The 20083-nt window shown below is 36.3% G+C and overlaps 2 protein-coding genes and 1 pseudogene across 5 annotated transcripts; all 3 read left to right on the top strand.

The window, feature by feature from the left end:
- Positions 1-3726: 3726 nt before the first annotated feature.
- Positions 3727-4759, top strand: LOC147551461 (transcription factor bHLH148 pseudogene; annotated as a pseudogene). 2 transcript variants are annotated; one of them, XR_015237581.1, is made up of 2 exons: positions 3727-3826; positions 3963-4759. The product of XR_015237581.1 is annotated as a transcription factor bHLH148 pseudogene, transcript variant X2 (transcript). The 2 variants fall into 2 exon arrangements; XR_015237580.1 differs by having other exon boundaries at positions 3775-4759.
- A 3323-nt stretch (positions 4760-8082) lies between these two features.
- Positions 8083-8520, top strand: LOC147551462 (transcription factor bHLH147-like). The gene has a single exon (XM_086668574.1). The coding sequence runs from the start codon at positions 8083-8085 to the stop codon at positions 8518-8520; it is 438 nt and encodes a 145-aa protein (XP_086524700.1).
- Positions 8521-17478: 8958 nt separating this feature from the next.
- Positions 17479-19993, top strand: LOC147551463 (WRKY transcription factor 71-like). Of its 2 annotated transcripts, none has more exons than XM_086672053.1 (3): positions 17479-18309; positions 18510-18656; positions 18787-19580. In XM_086672053.1, exons 1-3 carry the CDS (start codon positions 17804-17806, stop codon positions 19280-19282), a joined length of 1149 nt encoding a protein of 382 aa, XP_086528179.1. In that variant the 5' UTR covers positions 17479-17803; the 3' UTR covers positions 19283-19580. The 2 variants fall into 2 exon arrangements, with proteins under 2 accessions (XP_086528179.1, XP_086528180.1); XM_086672054.1 differs by lacking the exon at positions 18787-19580 and adding an exon at positions 19824-19993 and having other exon boundaries at positions 17560-18309.
- The last annotated feature ends 90 nt before the right edge of the window (positions 19994-20083 follow it).

Genomic DNA, 20083 nt, shown 5'->3' on the forward strand with positions numbered 1-20083 from the left:
CAAATGTTGTTGTTTCAGTTCCTGTTGAACCTTAGAAATCTCGAATCTCTCTTCTTTTCTTCCTCTCTCACTCCATCAATATGTTACTAAATTTTTCGAATCCTTTAACAAATTGAAAAAGTCGATGTGTGGTGGGTCTAGAACAAGGAATGAAATTTCGGTTTCGATGAAAATTTCGGTCGGTACAAAAGTGGAAACGTTTCGTAGAAATGTTTCGGTCAGTGTGGAAATCTTACAAATCTACAGAAATGATAGAAATATGATGCAATTATATATAACAAGATTATTAAACCATAAATAAAGCATAAAAATGATGTTAAACATTATCTATTAGTTCGAGGGAGTACTAACAATTACGCAGTTACATTGAATAACTTTTTGGCTATAACACCTAAATGATAACATTCTTACTGATAATAGTTAATAGTTAACAAACTATGTTAGTTTGAGAAGGTATCGTCAATTACACAATTATATCAGGGGTGTTACTAAGATAAAATCAATTTAGGCAGTTAAGTCAAGGCGTAAATCATTCAAATAGATTTAAAAACCATGGAAAACATAACATAAAAATCAAGAGAGATCTAAGAGAAATGAAGATGAAAAAGACGAAGGAAGGGATATGTTTCTAGTATTAGTTTCTCCGGTTTCTTTGATAGATTTCTACGATGTTGATCGAAATTTTCATCATGGTGGAAATTTCGATATTTCCAACAACTTCAGTGGAAATTTCGATCATGTCGGTGGAAACTATGCAGGAAATAGTTGTAAGTGTTATTTCGTGCACCTAATCTCATTTTAAGAAACGTTTCGTGAAATTTCGAGAAGTTTCATTCTTTGGTCTAGAAAACAATCCCTCGAAACTCAATCTCAGAAGGAAAACAACCCTAGAAACTCTATATTGAAGGAGAACAAACTACAAAAAAAATATATAAAAAGGTTCCGGCAAAGGGAGGACCCTACGTCGAAGGAGAGAGACGTGGATCTGAGCACGGCTTAAGAAATAGAAAAACGGTTATTTTTACAAGAGGGAGGGGGAGGAAGATAAAACCTCTCAAAATTAATCCCTTCTTTTTTCCCTTCTGCAATATTTTAAAACCGTGAGACAAATAATATTAGAGAGGTTAGTCCCCCTAGATCTCACCTCCTATGGGAGTCGAAACTGAGACATCCATAACTTTTAAGTTTGTATCAATTACTTGGGGAACTAAGGGGGGGGTAGTGGAGCGGGACTTTCACAGACTTTCATAGACAAAATGTCCCGTAGACATTTCAAGACATTTCGGATGAGTTATTATAGACAACATGTGTTCATAGACATTTTCAAGACATTGAGAGTTTGTAGACAAAATGTCTTTATAGACATTTCAAGACATTTGATCCATAGACAAAATGTCCTGGGGACATTTTAAGATCTTGAGTCCATTGACAAAATGTGTAATGCATATTATATTTGTGCTAATCAAAAATATATTTTTCGACTTTTGTAGACATCTGTGAATATTTGTGGACATTGATGGACATTTGGTAGACATTTATTATTTTAATATTATTATTATTATTTAATCACATGAAATAATATATTAATACTAACATTTCAAAAATATATTTTTCGACTTTCGTAAACATCTATGAATATTTGTGGACATTGATGGACATTTGGTAGATATTTATTATTTTAATATTATTATTATTATTTAATTACATGAAATAATATATTTATACTAACATTTCAAAAATATATTTTTCGACTTTCGTAGGCATCTGTAAATATTGTGGACATTGATGGACATTTGGTAGACATTTACTATTTTAATATTATTATTATTGTTTAATCACATGAAATAATATGTTTATACTAACATTTCAAAAATATATTTTTCGACTTTCGTAGACATCTGTGAATATTTGTGGACATTGATGGACATTTGGTAGACATTTATTATTTTAATATTATTATTATTGTTTAATCACATGAAATAATATATTTATACTAACATTTCAAAAATATATTTTTCGACTTTCGTAAACATCTGTGAATATTTGTGGACATTGATGGACATTTATTATTTTAATATTATTATTGTTGTTTGATCACATGATGGACTTCAAATGTCTCTTGTTTTTTGAAAGACATTTTGGCTTCCAAATTTGTCCCAAATCCTTCACAAATTCATCAAACTATGAAGTCCACCAAAGTCTGGGACATATTTTGTCTACAATCGAATGCCTCGGACTTTCATAGACTCTCAAATGTCTGGATTTGAATGCCTCAGACTTTCGTGGACTCTCAAATGTCTGGATTTGAATGCCTAAGACTTTCGCGGACTCTCCAGAGTCCGCGAAAGTCTTGCTCCACTACCCCCCTAAGTTTTGACATACTTGTTCGAGCTTCAACTTGGTTTGGTCTGAAAAGTACCCCCAAGTAAGGGCGACATTTACGGTGTTACCCACGTGCAGTAACGTGGTATAAAGAGTAAATATGTCAATTGAGAGAGTAGAAAAAGGTTAAAAGAGGCCAACAAAAGCGTAAAAAAAAAAAGAAATTATTTATTTTTAGGGTTATTTCCCTAATGGCCCCCTACTTTGTGACCAGCTTCCCGCGTGGCCCCCTACTTTACGAGAAATACCCATATGGCCCCCTTCCGTTATAACACCGTCACTCTCTCTCCTCCATCATATTTTCTCTCTCTGCCAACTCACGCCACATCACCTATTACGCCACCTCATCACCTTCTCCGGCAAAGGTCGCCGGCCGGCCAATTTTCCGGCCGGCGACCTTCAAACTAAAAAAAAAAAAATATTTTTTTTTTTTTTTTTCTCTCTCTCTTCCTCTCTCTCTCTCTAAAATTACTCCGGCGAAGGGAGACCTTCGCCGGAGTGGTCTGTTCCTTGAAGAACAGACCAAGATCTGTTCGTGAAGAACAGATCTCGGTCTGTTCTTCAAGGAACAGACCGAGTCTGTTCAGTGAAGAACAGATCTCGGTCTGTTCTTCACTGAACAGACCGAGTCTGTTCTTGAAGAACAGACCGAGTCTGTTCTTGAAGAACAGACCCGGGTCTGTTCTTCAAGGAACAGACCAAGGTCTGTTCTTCAAAGAACAGATCGATCTGTTCTTCACTGAACAGACCGATCTGTTCTTTGAAGAACAGACCTTGGTCTGTTCCTTGAAGAACAGACCTTGGTCTGTTCCTTGAAGAACAGACCTTGGTCTGTTCCTTGAAGAACAGACCCGGGTCTGTTCTTCAAGGAACAGACCACTCCGGCGAAGGTCTCCCTTCGCCGGAGTAATTTTAGAGAGAGAGAGAGGAAGAGAGAGAAAAAAACATAAAAAATTTTTTTTTTTTTTAGTTTGAAGGTCGCCGGCCGGAAAATTGGCCGGCCGGCGACCTTTGCCGGAGAAGGTGATGAGGTGGCGTAATAGGTGATGTGGCGTGAGTTGGCAGAGAGAGAAAATATGATGGAGGAGAGAGAGTGACGGTGTTATAACGGAAGGGGGCCATATGGGTATTTCTCGTAAAGTAGGGGGCCACGCGGGAAGCTGGTCACAAAGTAGGGGGCCATTAGGGAAATAACCCATTTTTATAGATTCTCGGAGTACGAGATAGGGCCAGCCGATGCAGGGGGAAGGTGGGTTGGCAAAGGCAATCGTTCACGTGGTGTCATGTTATTATTTGGTTGCTTTTATAGCTCATTCCGACCCTTCCGTCTTCCCTCCAACCCCATTTCTCTCTCTCTCTCCCCCTCCCCCTCTTTCTCTCTCTAAACTGAACAAACAGAGTCCTCCAAAAACTCCTCCGACTAACTAAAATTCCCTCTTTTTAGGTAACTATACTTCTCCATTCTACTCTTTAATTCTTATCTGGATTTTCTAATCCAATTTCTCTCACTAAAGAATCGAATAGATTAATTTCATGATCAATGGCTTCTTCATCTTCAATTATCATGAATATTGATTCAGAAATACCAATTATGGAATCAAGAAAGAAGAGAAAGAGAAAAAGCCCTAATCAGAAACAATCATCATCATCATCGCCAACTACAAAATGGAAAACCGAATCAGAACAACGAATCTACTCATCAAAGCTTTTAGAAGCACTCCGTCGAGTTCGCCGGAATCCTTCGCCAATTCCTGGCCGCGCCGTCCGTGAAGCCGCTGACAGGACTCTAGCTTTTGCAGCTAAAGGAAGAACGAGATGGAGCCGAGCTATTCTTACTAATCCTAGGCTCAAGCTAAAACTGAAAAAACATAAACCTAGAGTGACGATAGTTCCCGCCAGTCGTCGGTCAAGTAAACCGGGAGTAACGGTTTTAGAAACAAAAGACAAGAAGAAGAAGAAGAAAACACCGGTTTTGCAAGGAAAGGTTCGGGTACTGGGGCGGTTAGTACCCGGTTGTAGAAAAGTATCGTTTCCGGATCTACTTGAAGAAGCTACTGATTATATAGCAGCAATGGAGATGCAGGTTAGAACCATGACGGCTCTAACCCAGCTACTCGCTTCAGTCGGGTCTGGTAATAACTACCCGGATGATGGTCTAATCATGTCGGGTTTGTCTCATACACCAACAACCACGAGTCTATCTGGATCCGAATCTTAATGACTCCATTCTTCCATGTCTTGTTCATCATGGTCATTCTCCCTTTTCTCTAAAACTATTTTGGGTATTCCTAATTTGTTGGGTCTTTTAAATCCCAATGTATTTAGAGTTGTATAATACATCCTCACTTTTTCCTCTGAGAAATTTATGATTATTTGTTTTGAATAATTTTTAGTTAAACAAGGGGGTTTATTCATGAATGAATGCATCTACAGGTGTTGTGGTGGTCAACAAGTCAGTGTCGATTTGAGTATCTCCTGCCACAGTCCGTTTAGGATGGTCTAAGATTTTGGATTCTCATATTATTATGGGTGTTCTTTTTCGTGAGTCTGCAAAACGACACAAGAGCAATCTGTATATAGTCTGAGTCGAGTCTAATCTGTTACGGATTTTCGTCAATTGACAGTGTGGGTAGTATTTTGTACAATTTTCACTTTCGTATCAAAATAGAACACGACATGTTGAGAACCACTATACTACTAGACTAAAGTGGAATGAGTTTTGGGTCACGAGAATTGAGGGTTGAGAGTTGGAATTAAGTGAAAAAAAAATGAGGATCACCACCACGATGTTTGTTTTAGTTTGGTGGTAAATAGAAGTTAAGGATTGAGAGGAGGAGGGAGCAAAAGACAAGTAATAAATGAATGAAATGATGAGGTGTGTTTGTGCATGTGGAAGAACTTGAAGTGCACATGGGGAAGGGATCATTCATAAGCTTCAATTTGGATCATTTCAATTATAACAGAAACGTGGGTGTTTCGTTTCTGTTAACGGACTCATCCAAATCTTATCTCTCTCTCTCTGTCTCTCAGATCTGACTCTGACCACTCAGACCAGACTCTGACCACTCAGACCAGATCTTAGATGAATTGAACCCTAAAATAATTACACAAACGTGTCTTTCTGTATCAGCTATGCAAATGGGGATGGGCAACTGTCCCTATTGCACGCCCAATCTCCAAATTTTCTCTGGTATGTATGTATTGTGTATTTATGTTCATGTGATGATCATTTCATCCCCACCAGTACCAGTCTACCACTGATGCAACAGCTCTTTATTTTCAAATGATGAAGATGGGGAGTTTATCCAATTCTCACATATGCAGACAAAATACATTATTTGCCCCACATTCTCATTTATGCTTAATCAACCATCTGATAGGCCCACGGAAATTTCAACTCCCCTTCGCCAGAGAAATGAAAATCACAACCTTCGTGAGTTTTAACTTTCTTTACATTTATGTGTCAAATCCAGAGAAAAATGAAAATTACAGTGGTTGGATTTGTTATGTGTTCGAAATTTGTCTAACTTTTTGTTGGCTATATAATTAGTGTTACTTAACCTTATTCATTGATAACCGATCTTAAAATTCATTTTCAATAACCAATAAGACATCTGGAAAAAGACAAGTAAGATCTTATTAGATGTTTGAATGTTTATTTCAATGTTGTAAAATAAAAAGATTAGTACTTAAATACGAATCAATAGATGTTATGGGATGGTGCAGACCAGCCTTCCGGGCTGCTAGTGATACTGTCAACTTTGGCACACCTGGGCCTCACGGTTTTAAAAGGCTTCAATAGGGAAGGGTGCTTAACCTCTTAAGAGGAGCACCACACTCCTGTCTCCCACCAATGTGGGATTGCTTTACAACAATAGAGTATTTGTACGAATTTTTGTCACATTACTCAGTTTTCATGGTTTTCAACTTTTTCGCTCTCTCAAACTGTTGTTTTTAGTTGACTACTCCTTCTCTTGCTAATTTGCCTAATTTAATATTAATTATTTTGATTCTTCTCCTTATACTCTATTTGCTTTATTTTAACTGGTGATATTTTTAAAAATTCAATACCAAAGTGGAAAAAAGTAAATGCAAAATACTTTAGGGGGAGAGAGAAACTGGCAAAATGACATGGGGAAAGAATTATAACTAAAAAGACCATCTCTTCTAATTTCACCTCTCACTCTATCATTATCTTTTCCCACCCTCTCTTTATTTCCCAATAAAAGGAAGAAGTAAACATCAATTATACTTTTCCTCAAACATGTCAAACATAGCATGTGGCATTAACTATGAAAAAGCTAGCTCCATTGGGGCACCCCAATTACCCCTCCAATATATAATTGGTTACTCTATGCAAAGGGCTTGTAGCTAGGGTACCCTTTCATATATAGCCTCTTTAGGCTATTACACCATCAAACTTTTGCCCAAATATTAGAGATAATTTTCTTCCTAGTGAAGTGTTATATGTATATTCCAACATTTGAAGTAATCTTATTCTTAATGAAATAAGATTGGATTTTAAGTGTACAAAATTTGATAGTATGTCAAATAAAAATTTATGGACAATTTAGAAGGCATTATTCCTAACTTGTTACAGGAGTATATACGTACTCCGATTTTGTAACATTTGAATGGAAAACCATTTGATTCCGGACCACTCTATCATGTGTCCTAAAGTAAGTCCTAAAAACATTTGTTGGTTCAGTTTGTTAGGATATATATGAATTTGTTGCAATTTTGAATCAGAGTTTGTATAATAATAAATAACAACCAGCCTAGAGACGAAGAAAAGAAAGTAATGGGCTGTTGGGAGGACACTTTGATTGAGTCATCAAACTTTAGGTATTATATATTTGGAAGGTTAGTTCCACGAAATTTGGTTTGGTTGCTTGTTTGTATGCACTTACAAATTAAACAAACATTAGAACATGTTTATGTTAGAAAAACAAAAAGAATTGACATGATGCTTCGGCGAAAGAACTAGATTCATGAACCATATATTATCTAAACACTAAGATCATGATTTCCCACATTTTGTTAACTAAAACATTGACATGAATATCTAGTAATCCTGAGCTTGTTAATTAAAAATCATGGATGGTTTCCCTGTCAGGAGACCTTTTAGGTACTTATAGCAACCAAGGTCAATCTTCATTGAGCTGGAACAATGAAGAATTTTAGGACCACCCAAGCTTCTTAAATATGTACATTGCACTTGTAAAGAGAGGAGGAATAATCCAGAGTGTTTTGATGAGGTAGAGAGAGAGAGAGAGAGAGAGAGAGAGAGAGAGAGAGAGAGAGAGAGGTTTTAGTAGTAGAGGTTGTTGGTGTTGAAGATCATGTGAATGCATGTTCGTGAGTGTGGATAAAGTAGCCTAAATAAAAATTGAAGTCATGGGTGTTTATATTCATATGATATCCAATTCTCTAGGAAATTAAGGGCATTAAACATTTGATAGAATTTGTGTATGCACATGTGTGGGATCATCTTACCCACCTTCAAATCATTTCATATTATCCAAAGTGGACACCTACCCATTTTCAACAACATATAAAAGAAGTCTCTCCCTTAATCTCTTGGTGCAAATTGATCTAGTTTCTTAGCAAACACAAACTCAAACAAGGTCATAGTTTGATCTTTAAGGGATTTGAGTTTTGGGTTTCTTTCCATTTTAATCTTTTGGTCATCATAGTGTCATGGGAGCTAATAAGACTCATCTTGCCCTAAATTTGAAGGGTATGGTCCTAGAGAATGAGGGTGGCCCATCAAGTAATGGTTCTTTGTGGAATAAGGTATTGATATCTCAATCAATGAGAAGAATAAGAGAAAGGAAAGAGAGGGCACTCAAGAAGACCAGAGGACATAATATTGGAAGGAGTACAACAAGGCCTACTACTACAAGAAAATTTTTGATGAAGAGAAAAAGAGTGCCTATAGAAAGTTCTACAGGATCCATTAATGGAGTGGCTGAAAAGGTCAGAACTCTAAAAAAGATTGTGCCCCATGGAGAGTCAGTGGGCCTTGGTGGGCTTTTCAGGGAGACAGCTGATTACATTATGTCATTAGAAATGCAAGTCAGGATTATGCAGATTATGATTAATGAATTAGCTGATTCTTATGTTACTGATAATTAATATATTGTAAAGATTGATTTAATAATTATTTTTTAATTCATTATAAGCGTCATAAATTGGATAACTGACCCGTTAGGTCTCTTTTAAATCTTAAAGTCCCAGTTTTAATGGTTGCAGCAGTAAGAGGTTTAGCCTTCCTACTTAGAGGTTAAGGGTTCGAGACACAAACAATTCAAGAAAGAAAAAACTTTTTTTTTTTGTTGAAAATCATTCCCAACTCACTCCCCCATATATACGGTGGAAGGAGATAATATAGGCGCTCCAGTTTGTGGTTCCATGGAAGATGCACATGATGAGTGATTGCCTAACAATGAGCATGCATTTTTTGTAGTGAAGTCCTTAGGTGGTGGATAGAGGTTAAATGTGAGATAGGGGTCCTCAATCATTTATTCAAAAACAAATATAAAATTTCTTTATGTATACAGCAATGTTAGAAAAGACTACAAGTCTCACACACCTACACGATATCAACTGTTTTTTTTTTCGAGCTAGTCCACTCTTTTTCTTTCTCTCAATAGACTTTTCCACTATCAACTGACGGTTGATTCCTATCTAGGTCTGAAGTAGGTCTACTCTAATTTTCTAACTTCTTATATCAATTTTGTGATGTATATAAGGTTATTTGTGTTTTTAACTTTTTTGTTTTTTTTTATTATGTCCAACAACACCAGAATTTGTAGGGTGGTAGTGGATTCCTTTCCTAGCAAATGAAGTTGGTCTTTTTATTGAATTGTGTAGACATTTTAAATGGTTTGAAATTTAAGCGCAGTCAATGGATATCTGAATATTCGACATCTGATCGGATCGATCCGTAACCGTATTCGAATTTTAAGAAAATATTCGGAATTTCAGACATCGAATACGAATTCGGATATTTCTTATCAGATATCAGATATGTTTATATCCGATCCGATAAGCTACCGCTTACAGACCTAGTTTGAATCTCTTAATCTTCTTCCGTTCTCCACTCATTTTTTATATGTTAATCGATCTCGTGAAGGACAATTGGGAATCCGAAAGTTTCGCTCAGTCTCTCCATATCTCACTCAAATTGGACTTGGTTTGGAAGATTTGGGTTGGTGCCTATAATATAGAGGGTTGCTCTGGACTATGATTTCTAATGTTGAGCTTAAACTAGCCTTCTTTTATATGCATGGTTGTGTATCTCAACAGACTGGGAGATGGCCCTTAACAAAAAATAAATAAATAAAAAAAGACTGGGAGATGGCCCATACTTGGTACATACAGATCTCTCCAAGAAATATTATCATGAAAATCACCCACACATTCACTCGGAGCCAATCACGGCTGGTATTTGCTGATTTTGCTCTCTCCAATTTAGGTCCAAAAATATTTGACTTTTGGTATAGGAAGAGCATTATTTAGTAAAGGCAGTGCATTAGAAAGGTCAATTTATGTATTTGCTCTTCCTTTACTAAATTAGTTTAAGGAAGGCGTTATAAGGATCATTTAATAAATAGTGTCAAAATAGAAGGACTTAGATAAAAATTAATAATAAATCTAATATTTTATTCACTTGTAGTTTCTCTCACATAAACAACCAAAACCCTAATATCGTCACTACTATCAACATCACCATTAGTATTAAAAAACTTGCAAAGTTTACCGTCACTATAGTCTTACTTTCGAGCTTTTAATGATGCCTCAAGATCTCATGGGTGAGGAACCACCGTTAATGAAGGAGGCAACCTACATCAAGAAAGAAGATTAATTTGACTTAAACGTAGACATCGACTTAGACGAAACCATCGACTTAAAACAAGACATCAACTTAAACGAAGTTATCGACTTCGTTTAAGTTGGGATATTTAAAAAAAAAATAGTTTAATGGGAGGGACCAAAGTATAAATTTGAGATATTTAAATAAAAAATGTTTATCCCTCCCTATTCTAAAAAGAGCGCTCTCCCTAGCTAATGCACTGTCTTTGCTAAAAAATGCTCTTCCGATACCAAAACCTAAATATTTTACTTAGGAGTATAATCTTACGCCCACTTGACGTTAGAACTTGCATGTGCGCTGCTGTTGACATTGACTATGACTATGACTATGACTATGACTTACATATAAATTACTCCTAGTTGACCTGTGGTCAGAATTAGAATTCTCTTTGTTTCAATTTATTTATCTATTGATTTTTCTTTTTACTAGAAAATGTGTCTTCTTTGTATTTCTTTTAAAATTAGAACAATTAAGTATAATAGAGGATTATATAATTTAAATATATCCGAAAAATGACATGTCATCCTAAATGTCATGAAATATCTCAATCTGAAAATTATAGGAATGATTTGAAAAGTTATTACAAACCCATAATCCATAAATGATTTATTTTTATTAATAGTTTCTGCGAATTGATGTGTAATTATTGCACCATAATAGAGTGTTATTATCTAGTTATTTTCTTTTTGCAGAAATCGACTACGCTCCACGTTAGTCATTGCAAGGACATCTACTTTTATTAGTGTCTAAATTGTATGAGATAAATATCGGTGATAAACAACTCGATCACAAGACTTCATGAACTTAAGAGGGATGTCTTACCACTATACGAAATAGTGGTGACCTTGTCATTTGGTTACTGTACTATTTTTTTAATGCAATTTGTCTCTTGTGGATATGTGAAACTTCTGTATGAAGCAACCCTCAAAAAAAAAATGGAAATTTTAAATTAAATAATGAAATAATCACTTTTATGAGAAGGTGAGACAAAATCTTATAAGAGTGGAGTGTATCACAAGCCATGGGAAATGGGAATGACACGTCACTACCACCGCGTTAATATAGCACGTGCTAAAGAAAAAGCTGTAAGTCATTACTAACACCAGCAGGTGGATACCGAAACGTGTACGAAGGTTTTTGAGAAATTCGGGTTTGAGTATTGTTTTAATAAGAGCCCGAATGATCGGGCTCGTTTTCCGGACCTTAAATCAAGGATGCCTACTTATTATTAACAAATCCCTTTTGGTGTTTGTGTCCACTCTTGTCTCTATTATTCAAATCGACCCTTTAATATGAGGTTAAAACTTAAAAGTAGCCCTATTATAAAAGGCCCGTTCTACATAAAACTAAAAAATACTCTAGAATATGTGGTAAAACAAATAAATAATCTCGCTTCGTTGGCGAAACGTAGTGTGATGCTCTTCTTAAGAGATTAATCACTCTTTTTAAGTGCAGTTTTTTAAAATTGTGAGGTCTAGGTGTACAATATCACTAACAAACCAGAATGGTGTGTTGAAGCTCAAGCACTCACTTCATAGTTCGGTTATTGACACTCTTGCAAACAATGTAAGACTATCACATTCTCTCAATCTTTGGGTACATATTCTGATCGAATACTATATGTAACACGCGAAGTGATAACATATTATTGACATTGAGTTTACTATTATACCCGAATTCAAATTCAATAGACTGAAATTATGTTTTCAATGAAAGTTCAACAAAACACACATCAAAAAATCCGACACATACTAAACTTGAACGTCTACATACAGCTGGCGTTCTAGAAGCTCTAACTAATTGGGGTGTGAGATTGTTACATTTATTAGGGTTATGAAAGAGATTAGAATCTTAAAACTAGAATTATTGGCCTATATTAATTCGATTTCAATTGACTTAATCCGTCCAATTGGATTGGAATAAGAAGGTGTTTGGAAGCGAGTGGGATCGTCTAGGGGTAGAAGAAAGTGAGCGACCGTGACGCGGAAATCGTGTCAGCATCAGATCCGTATGTCAGTAAATGGTCCCACACGTGTTCTTTTTATTAACTTCACCCCTTTCATTAACTTCACCGCCTGTAATTTGTTACTTGAAATTCCAAGACATTTTGGAGAATAATTTTGACTCCTATTACCCCTTCCTACCCTTTTTTAACTCTCTCAACAAATTAAACATTGGTATAAGATGGTGCAAACCAGTCTTTTAGGCTGCTAATGATACTGTCGGCGTAGGCAAACCAATCTTCTGGGCTGCTAGTGATACTGTCCACTTTGACACACTTGAGTCTTATGGGTTTAAAAAGTCTCACTAGGGAATGATGCTTAACTTGGACCCACACTAAAGGTCTAGATTAAAATTGGGAGGTCCAGGTGTGCCAAAGCGGACAGTATCACTAGCAGTCCATAATGTTGATCCGCACCATCCTATAACCGACATATTTTTTTCTATGTTTTATGGCCTTTGTACGGTGTATATGTAAAGACGACATAAATCGGGGATGGGGGATACATATAGTTGTATAATAATCAACTGTTAGGATAAATTTGATAAGTATAATTTAAATCGTTGGAGACAAGTTTGAGTGGTTTAACTTTAATTTTAACCCTTGAAGATAAGTTTTAGAAAGGGTTAATTCCGTTTTGGCCCCCAATTTGTGACCAACTCGCCGTTTTGGCCCCCATAAGTGTCCGGCAGTTCGTTTTGGCCCCAAAATCAAATTTTCGGACAGTGGTGACATCATCAAGGCATAAGCAATGATTTCCTATACCCAAAATACCCCCTCTGACCAAATCTTATCTTTCTCACACCAAATCCAAAGATGTCACATCTATCAAGCTAATTAATACACTTATCTTCCCAACACTTTTACTTTCTCTCTATTAATACCCTCCCTTATCTTCTTCATCTCTCTTTACTCTTTCTTTCCATTCTTATCTACTTCATATACAAATTCTTCATTAACAGAGTCATCTTCTTCACTACCAACAAATACAACACTATCATATACTAAATCCTTAAAAAACCTAAACCAGAGTTCATCTTTTTTTCCTTCATTAATGGTCGTTTGTGTTTTACAGAAGATGATCAAAACCCCCAGAAATCAAAATCGGCAGAGATCGAAAAAGATGAGAGAAATCAAGAGTTTCGAAAATAAGGGTAAGAAGGAATATGGTTCTAATAGCTGAGTTAAGAAGGAATCGGTGTATATCTCCTCATGATGTAGAAATTGGATCGAAGGTAGGAAAATCATCTTTTGGTGCAGATGAGACTTCTTCTGCACCTTTAACTTGAAAATGGCTTTAATCTTGTCTTTATGCAAGGATTGAGCTATATTAGATTATTATCATGACTATGATAATGAACTAGATGTGATCGATTCTAATTTAGGGTTACCAAGTTAAATGAACCTGATTATTTAATCAATAAATGAACTTGAACTTTATTTCATGGCTATGGATAATGTTAAAATCTTGGCAATTTGTAATTCCACAGTCATTATAAAGCTTGGAACTTTCCAATTATGAACACAATAGGCACTCATGTTTGGGACTGTAACGTCAGTGGCCTGATAGGGAGGTATGAGACTATGCATTTTTTTCTCACCTGGCTGGAATTCTTTCCCCAGTTACAAATTGTCAATCCTCGACGACGGTCGACAAGAAAAGAAATAGTTACATCCATAGTTTCTTTTCCTTTCCTGTCATTTTGTTTTTTTAATTGAAAAGTAACAAAAGTTGATTAAAGAAGAGGAAGAACCGACAAATGAAGAGGGGGAGAGAAAAAAAATTAGAGAGGAAAAAGCTTTTTTTTCTTCTTCAATGGTGGATCAGATAGAGAGAGAAAGAACTGAAAATTAATGGGAGAGAGAGAAAGAACTGGAAATTGAAGTGCCTTGGGAATGAAATAGGGTAATAACTAGGGTCAGTTGATTTGATCGGTATTTAGTTTGAATTTGATGAGAGGGGTAGTTTGGGAACACAAAAAATTTGGTCAGACTTTGATGATGTCATCGCTGCCTAAAAAGTGATTTTGGGGCCAAAACGAACTGCCGGACACTTATGGGGGCCAAAACGGTGAGTTGGTCACAAATCGGGGGCCAAAACGGAATTAACCCTTTTAGAAAATGTAACTTCAATCTTGGAAGATACGTTTAGAAGGTGTAATCTTAGCTCTCGAAGAGATGATATATTTTAAAAAAAAAATACCCCCGTCCCTTAATATATAGATATTGGTCAATACTTTTGAATAAATATGTAATATCTTATATTCGAGAGACTTGGAAAGCAAAAATCAAATTCTGAAAAGTTGTTTCCATGTGTTATAAACTACTGTGTAGTCTTTTGTTCACCGAAGGGGTTTTACTAGTTAGTCCTGGTGAAGCCCCTAAACGACGTATTTTTCCGACGTATATTTAGAAACGTCTCGGGAATTAGATATACAGACTCTTCATTTGATTGAAATTTCAATCTACAGAATAAACCTATTTGTACTTAATCTGAACCTATAACAAAATGAGGATAGGAGTTACCCACTCACAACCTCTATCCACATCAATAAAAGATGGAAAACTATAGAATAAGCAAGCTCTAAAAGTCTGATAAAAATTCAGTAAACCCTAGAATTATTTGTTAATAGTTTTTGTTTTTTCGATCCAGGACTAGTAATAATAAATTAGTTTAGAGGGCCTAAATAGTTGATAATCATTATAAAGTATTGTTCTAGAGTTGACACGGCATAGTCAATCTTTTGAAAATCGTCTAGGAAGTTTAATAAGCTCCTAGCATAGACACCCGCTACAAAATTATGTAGTAAAATATAATGCATCAACTTTTAGATACCAAACATGGAGCCACGGTTTCAAGTATCCAAATGTAATTTAATATTGTGGACCGCAATCTACTTTGAAAGTTTAATACTTTCATGATAAAGCTTTAAAAGCTTAACTATAAACCACATTATAAGTTATAGGGATATAAATGTCTTTATCTAAAAAGTATAACAAAGAAGAAAAAAAAGTAGAAAAATAATTAATTTGAAAAGAATATAGAGAAAAACCCTAGAGAGAGAAAATATATCTTCTCATTGGAGGAATCACATGCAGTGGGGGATATCAGATGAACCCCTTTTATAAGCCGAAATATGTCCACGTTATACTTAACCTCTTTCACACTTACTACCACCCGGTCGCCAGTCAAAACTAGTTTGAATTAGTCTACCACTTTGGTGCAAGGGTTAATTCTATTTTGGCTCTACATATATGATCAATTTACCAAAAGACCCCTTAAATAGGAGGATTTTGTATTCTAACCTTGGTTTTTCGTCACAACTATAAAATTTGACGTTTTATTCATTTTTTACATTCATTTTGGAAACTATCTCTCTTTCTCCATCTTTTCCCACTTTCTTATTCATCATAACCAATTTAAGGTTCAAATGGACACTCGAACTAGGGCTTCAATTGAACTCTAGCTCGAGGGTTTTTCTTCCCTCTTTAATACAGAGAGAGAAAGAAAGAGAGAGCTGACAGTGGTCAGCTGGTGGTGGGGGTAGTGGTGGAAGGCAAAAAGACGATGAAGAAGTTTGATGGAAGGTCGTCGACCGAAAGTAAGAAATGATAGAGACAATTTTTTTTGAAAAAGAAGGTTAAAAGGTGTATGGTCCAAAATACGTCACCAGGAGCGCCCCCAGAAATCCATGATTAATGGGCTCATACGACGACTAAGCCTATGAGTTAAAGGCTATTGGGTCCGACCCATTTATCTTCGGGCACCAGAAACAACGTCAAGATACGCATGCATTTCCAGCCCTAGTTAAAGAGGTTCGTCCTCACCAGCAGACCTCCCTCTGTATGTCCGTTGGGGAAACGCGACTGTCATTCAAGATGATAATATCCCAGATGTACCCGTTAGGGGAGTTACGATCTTCGTGTTAATGGTGTCAACTCTCTGGGTTACCGCATTAAAGAGACAGCTCACCGCCAGGTGACAGTCGACCAAAACACTATAAAAGGACCGAGAGGTAGATGATACAGATCATCGAATTCCCAACGAATACACCCCATCATTTTCTCTCTCATACAGAGGATCATCAACTCAGTTTCTCTCTCATAGAGTCTTACCCTCTTAATTAGAGAGTCCCGCTTCATCATCTAATATCGCTTCCCTCCTCCCACTTAATTACTATTACGGTCTTGCATCCATCATCTGGACTTTATCATTGTGCGCAGAGGGAGGATGCGAGACTCTACACCATTCATCGAGGTACAGGACTTTGTCAAGTACAAGACCTTACCAAGTACAGGGTCATACTAAGTACAGGACCTTCGAAGAAGCAAACACATACTTTTCCGAGAAAGTACAAGTACGAGACCTATCAATAGTATGCATATTTTCTCTCTCATATTCCTGTTTTATCAAGGGTCCGCCTACTTTGTCAAGGGTTCGTCTACATCAGGGGTTTGCTTACTTTTAAGAGGTCAGGACCTTCCCACATCACCCACGTGATAATCAACAAGGGTTGGCTCACTTTATACCTCCAAGAGGTCAGACCCTTAACATACCACCCACGTGATTAATTATAAGGCCAGACCCTTAAAGCTTCCCACTTTTTTTACGATACATACCCCTGGACAAGGCAAACCTCTCCAGAGATGTCTCATCCACAAGGCAAACTTCGTAAGTACTATCATAACCTCTCTCTAACCAAGTCAGTATATCCGTAGAGATCGAGCTCCGGACACTCTACGAGTCGTGCCTAAACGCCGACCATAATCCAACCAACGGTAACATTTTAAGGATATTATTCACGTATATTTTACTTCTCTTGCAAGCTTACTGACTTGACCGTCAGAGCCCCCTTCGACCGGCACCATTCTGGTGTCCCAAGGGACTTACGGACATGAGTGTTCTTGTCTCTTTTGCCACAGGTTACTCCCAAAGACGTCGTCGGTGCCCGCAAAAATATTAACAGATGGAGGTTCGACATCATGTCAACGACCCGGTCCAGCTGACTTCTTGACCCGCGATTTCTTACCCTCACAAAAGGAAAGAGAAAGCCAACAGTAAAGTTGACTTGACGGAAAAATAAAAAAAAAGAGGACCAAAATACAAAATAGGAGTTGGTCTTCTTTAGAGGATCATTTGGTGAGTTATTTATCATTAGGGGGCCAAAATGGAATAAACCCTTATTTTATGCCACCGGCTTTTCCCTTTGTACTTGTTGTTGACCCCTTATTGCCCGCGTCAATCCTCTCTCTTCCTCAGAGACAGAGAAAAAACCCTATCTAGTTGTATACCTACAAATACAATATTTTATGTTCATACTATTACTACCCTCCTCCCCCTTTTGGCCTTCTTTTTTGGGTTTCCTTCTCGCTTCATTCACACTACCCTTCATTTCCTTCTTCTTTTTTTGTTGAAAGCTTCATTTCCTTCTTAGAGCTGTTTATACCCCTCATCCTCTCTCTCTCTCTCTCTCTCTCTCTCTCTCTCTCTCTCTCTCTCTAAAATTCTAGGGTTAGGAGATCTTATTGGAAATGGGTAGATGTTATATGAGCTCCTTTTGATTGATATATCAAAGTACTTATTTTATATGGATGATTTAGTAGCTGCTAATAATGAGATGGACAACAATTTCATGATCGGAACCACAACTTCATCATCATCAACATCATTTCCGAATCATCATCAATTTCCCACAAATCATCCACTAACAAGCAGCATATTCGATATGGGTGGTGATCATGATAACCAAAAAGCACCTTCTTTTAGTTTTTCTGATTTACTTACTATTCAACCTGATCATCATTTTAACCCATTCCTATTTGATAATTTCCAACAACCACCACCACCGCCACTCACGGTGCCTCCACCACCACCGTCGTCACTTACAGAAACATCTGAAGTTTTGAACTTTCCAACCACACCCAATTCTTCGATTTCGTCTTCGTCTACTGAAGTCACTAATGATGTTGTTGATCAAACAAAACCAACACTAGTAATAGAAGAAGAAGAAGATTATGAAGATCTTCTACCCCAGACTAAGAAACAGTAAGTCATCTTCTACTCGATTATCAGTTTGTTTATTAAGTATATTTATTCATACTTTTCTCCTAAAAGCTAAAAGTGATTTATTGCTTTGATTCAAAGGAAAAAAAAACACATTTACACTTAAAAGATTTGAAGAAAGGGTTTTTGAAGATTATACTTATCCTTTTTTGTTTTGTTTGTGGGGATGGGGGATTATTTAGATTGGTGAAACCTAAAAAGAAGAATCAGAAAAGACAGAGAGAACAGAGATTTGCATTCATGACTAAGAGTGAAATTGATCATCTAGAAGATGGGTTTAGATGGAGAAAGTACGGACAAAAAGCTGTCAAAAATAGCCCTTTCCCAAGGTATTATTACTTCTCTCTCTATCTTGATTTAATGATCATTTTTCTTGTACCCATGAAAGAATTTGATTATCAATAGTTTTAGGTGTATTGATACGAGTCCTTATAATATTGATATTTCAAATTTTTTAAGGAGTTACTATCGTTGCACTAGTACTACTTGTGGAGTGAAGAAAAGAGTAGAAAGATCTTGTGATGATCCGAGTATAGTCGTCACGACATATGAAGGCCAGCACACTCATCCAAGTCCGGTTATGCCTCGTGGAAGTTCGGTCGGGTTAATGACACATGATTCTAACTCCTTCAATGGTGTTTATTCGTCTTCCTTGTCGGGTTTCGGTTCCATGACACCCATACAATTCTCATCACAAACCCATCATTTCCAAAAGCAACCAATATCATATACTAATAATAATAATCCCCATAACTTACCATCATCACCTCTGAGGTTTAGTTCTTCTCCTAGTGCTATTCATTCACTTTCACATAGTACTACTCCATCTGTGGTTCAAGAGATTAATAAACGTTTTTGCACCTCATTGTCATCGACTTCTAATTCTTTGATTAGAGATCATGGGCTTCTTCAAGACATTGTTCCTTCGGATATGATCAAATCAACAAAGGATTAGAATTCAACATATGAAATTAGGAGCTACCTATAACATGTAATCCTCTTATGATTTTTTATAGTATATATGAAGATGACTAGTATTGACTGTGAGAGGAAAGAGCTAGTGGAAGAAAGATATAAGAACACAAAACCATTTAGTGTAACATGCATTATTACTATATATGTTTTATCATATACTAATAGAGGGGGGGTTAGTTAATTTCTTTGAGAAATATTAATGGTGGTTCTTTTGTATGTAGAAATATTAGTAGTATATATTCAAACTTGAATCAATATTAGTAAGGATCGTTTATTTCTTTTGTTCTTGTCCTTTCTTTGTCTCATACTTTTGTTCTCTTGCTTGAAGGAATATGCATACTCAATTTATAATGGATAGTCATGTTGATGATAACTAGCTAGCTAGGGTTTTGTCATGAAGAAATAGACTTAAAAGCCTTCTTTTTCCATGTGATGTATGAGTATATATCCTCATTAGTTATTTATGGGGAATGCTAGACATTAAGAATGATACTTGGGACTTGATTTTGTTTCTTATTTAGGGAAAGTGTGATGAAAACTATAACATGGGATGATCTTAGGGAATTGGTGTGGGAAGTAAATGAGATTTCTTGGAATGTGTATGGAGATGTACTCAACTAGGAAGAACAAGTAACTAATACTTTCCCAATGTATCCTTCTAAAGTTAATGGTTTCTTTCCCTTTTTTCTTCTTTCTTGCTTACTTAAGGAACTTTGGTTCATTTAATGGTGGATTTTAGGGGATGAAGCGTGCTATCTTAAATCATTACAATATATGCATG

This window comes from Eschscholzia californica, unplaced genomic scaffold, assembly GCF_041429995.1.
Source record: "Eschscholzia californica isolate CP2 unplaced genomic scaffold, dmEscCali1.0.p SCAF_3, whole genome shotgun sequence".
In the NCBI taxonomy this organism is placed as follows: domain Eukaryota; kingdom Viridiplantae; phylum Streptophyta; class Magnoliopsida; order Ranunculales; family Papaveraceae; genus Eschscholzia; species Eschscholzia californica.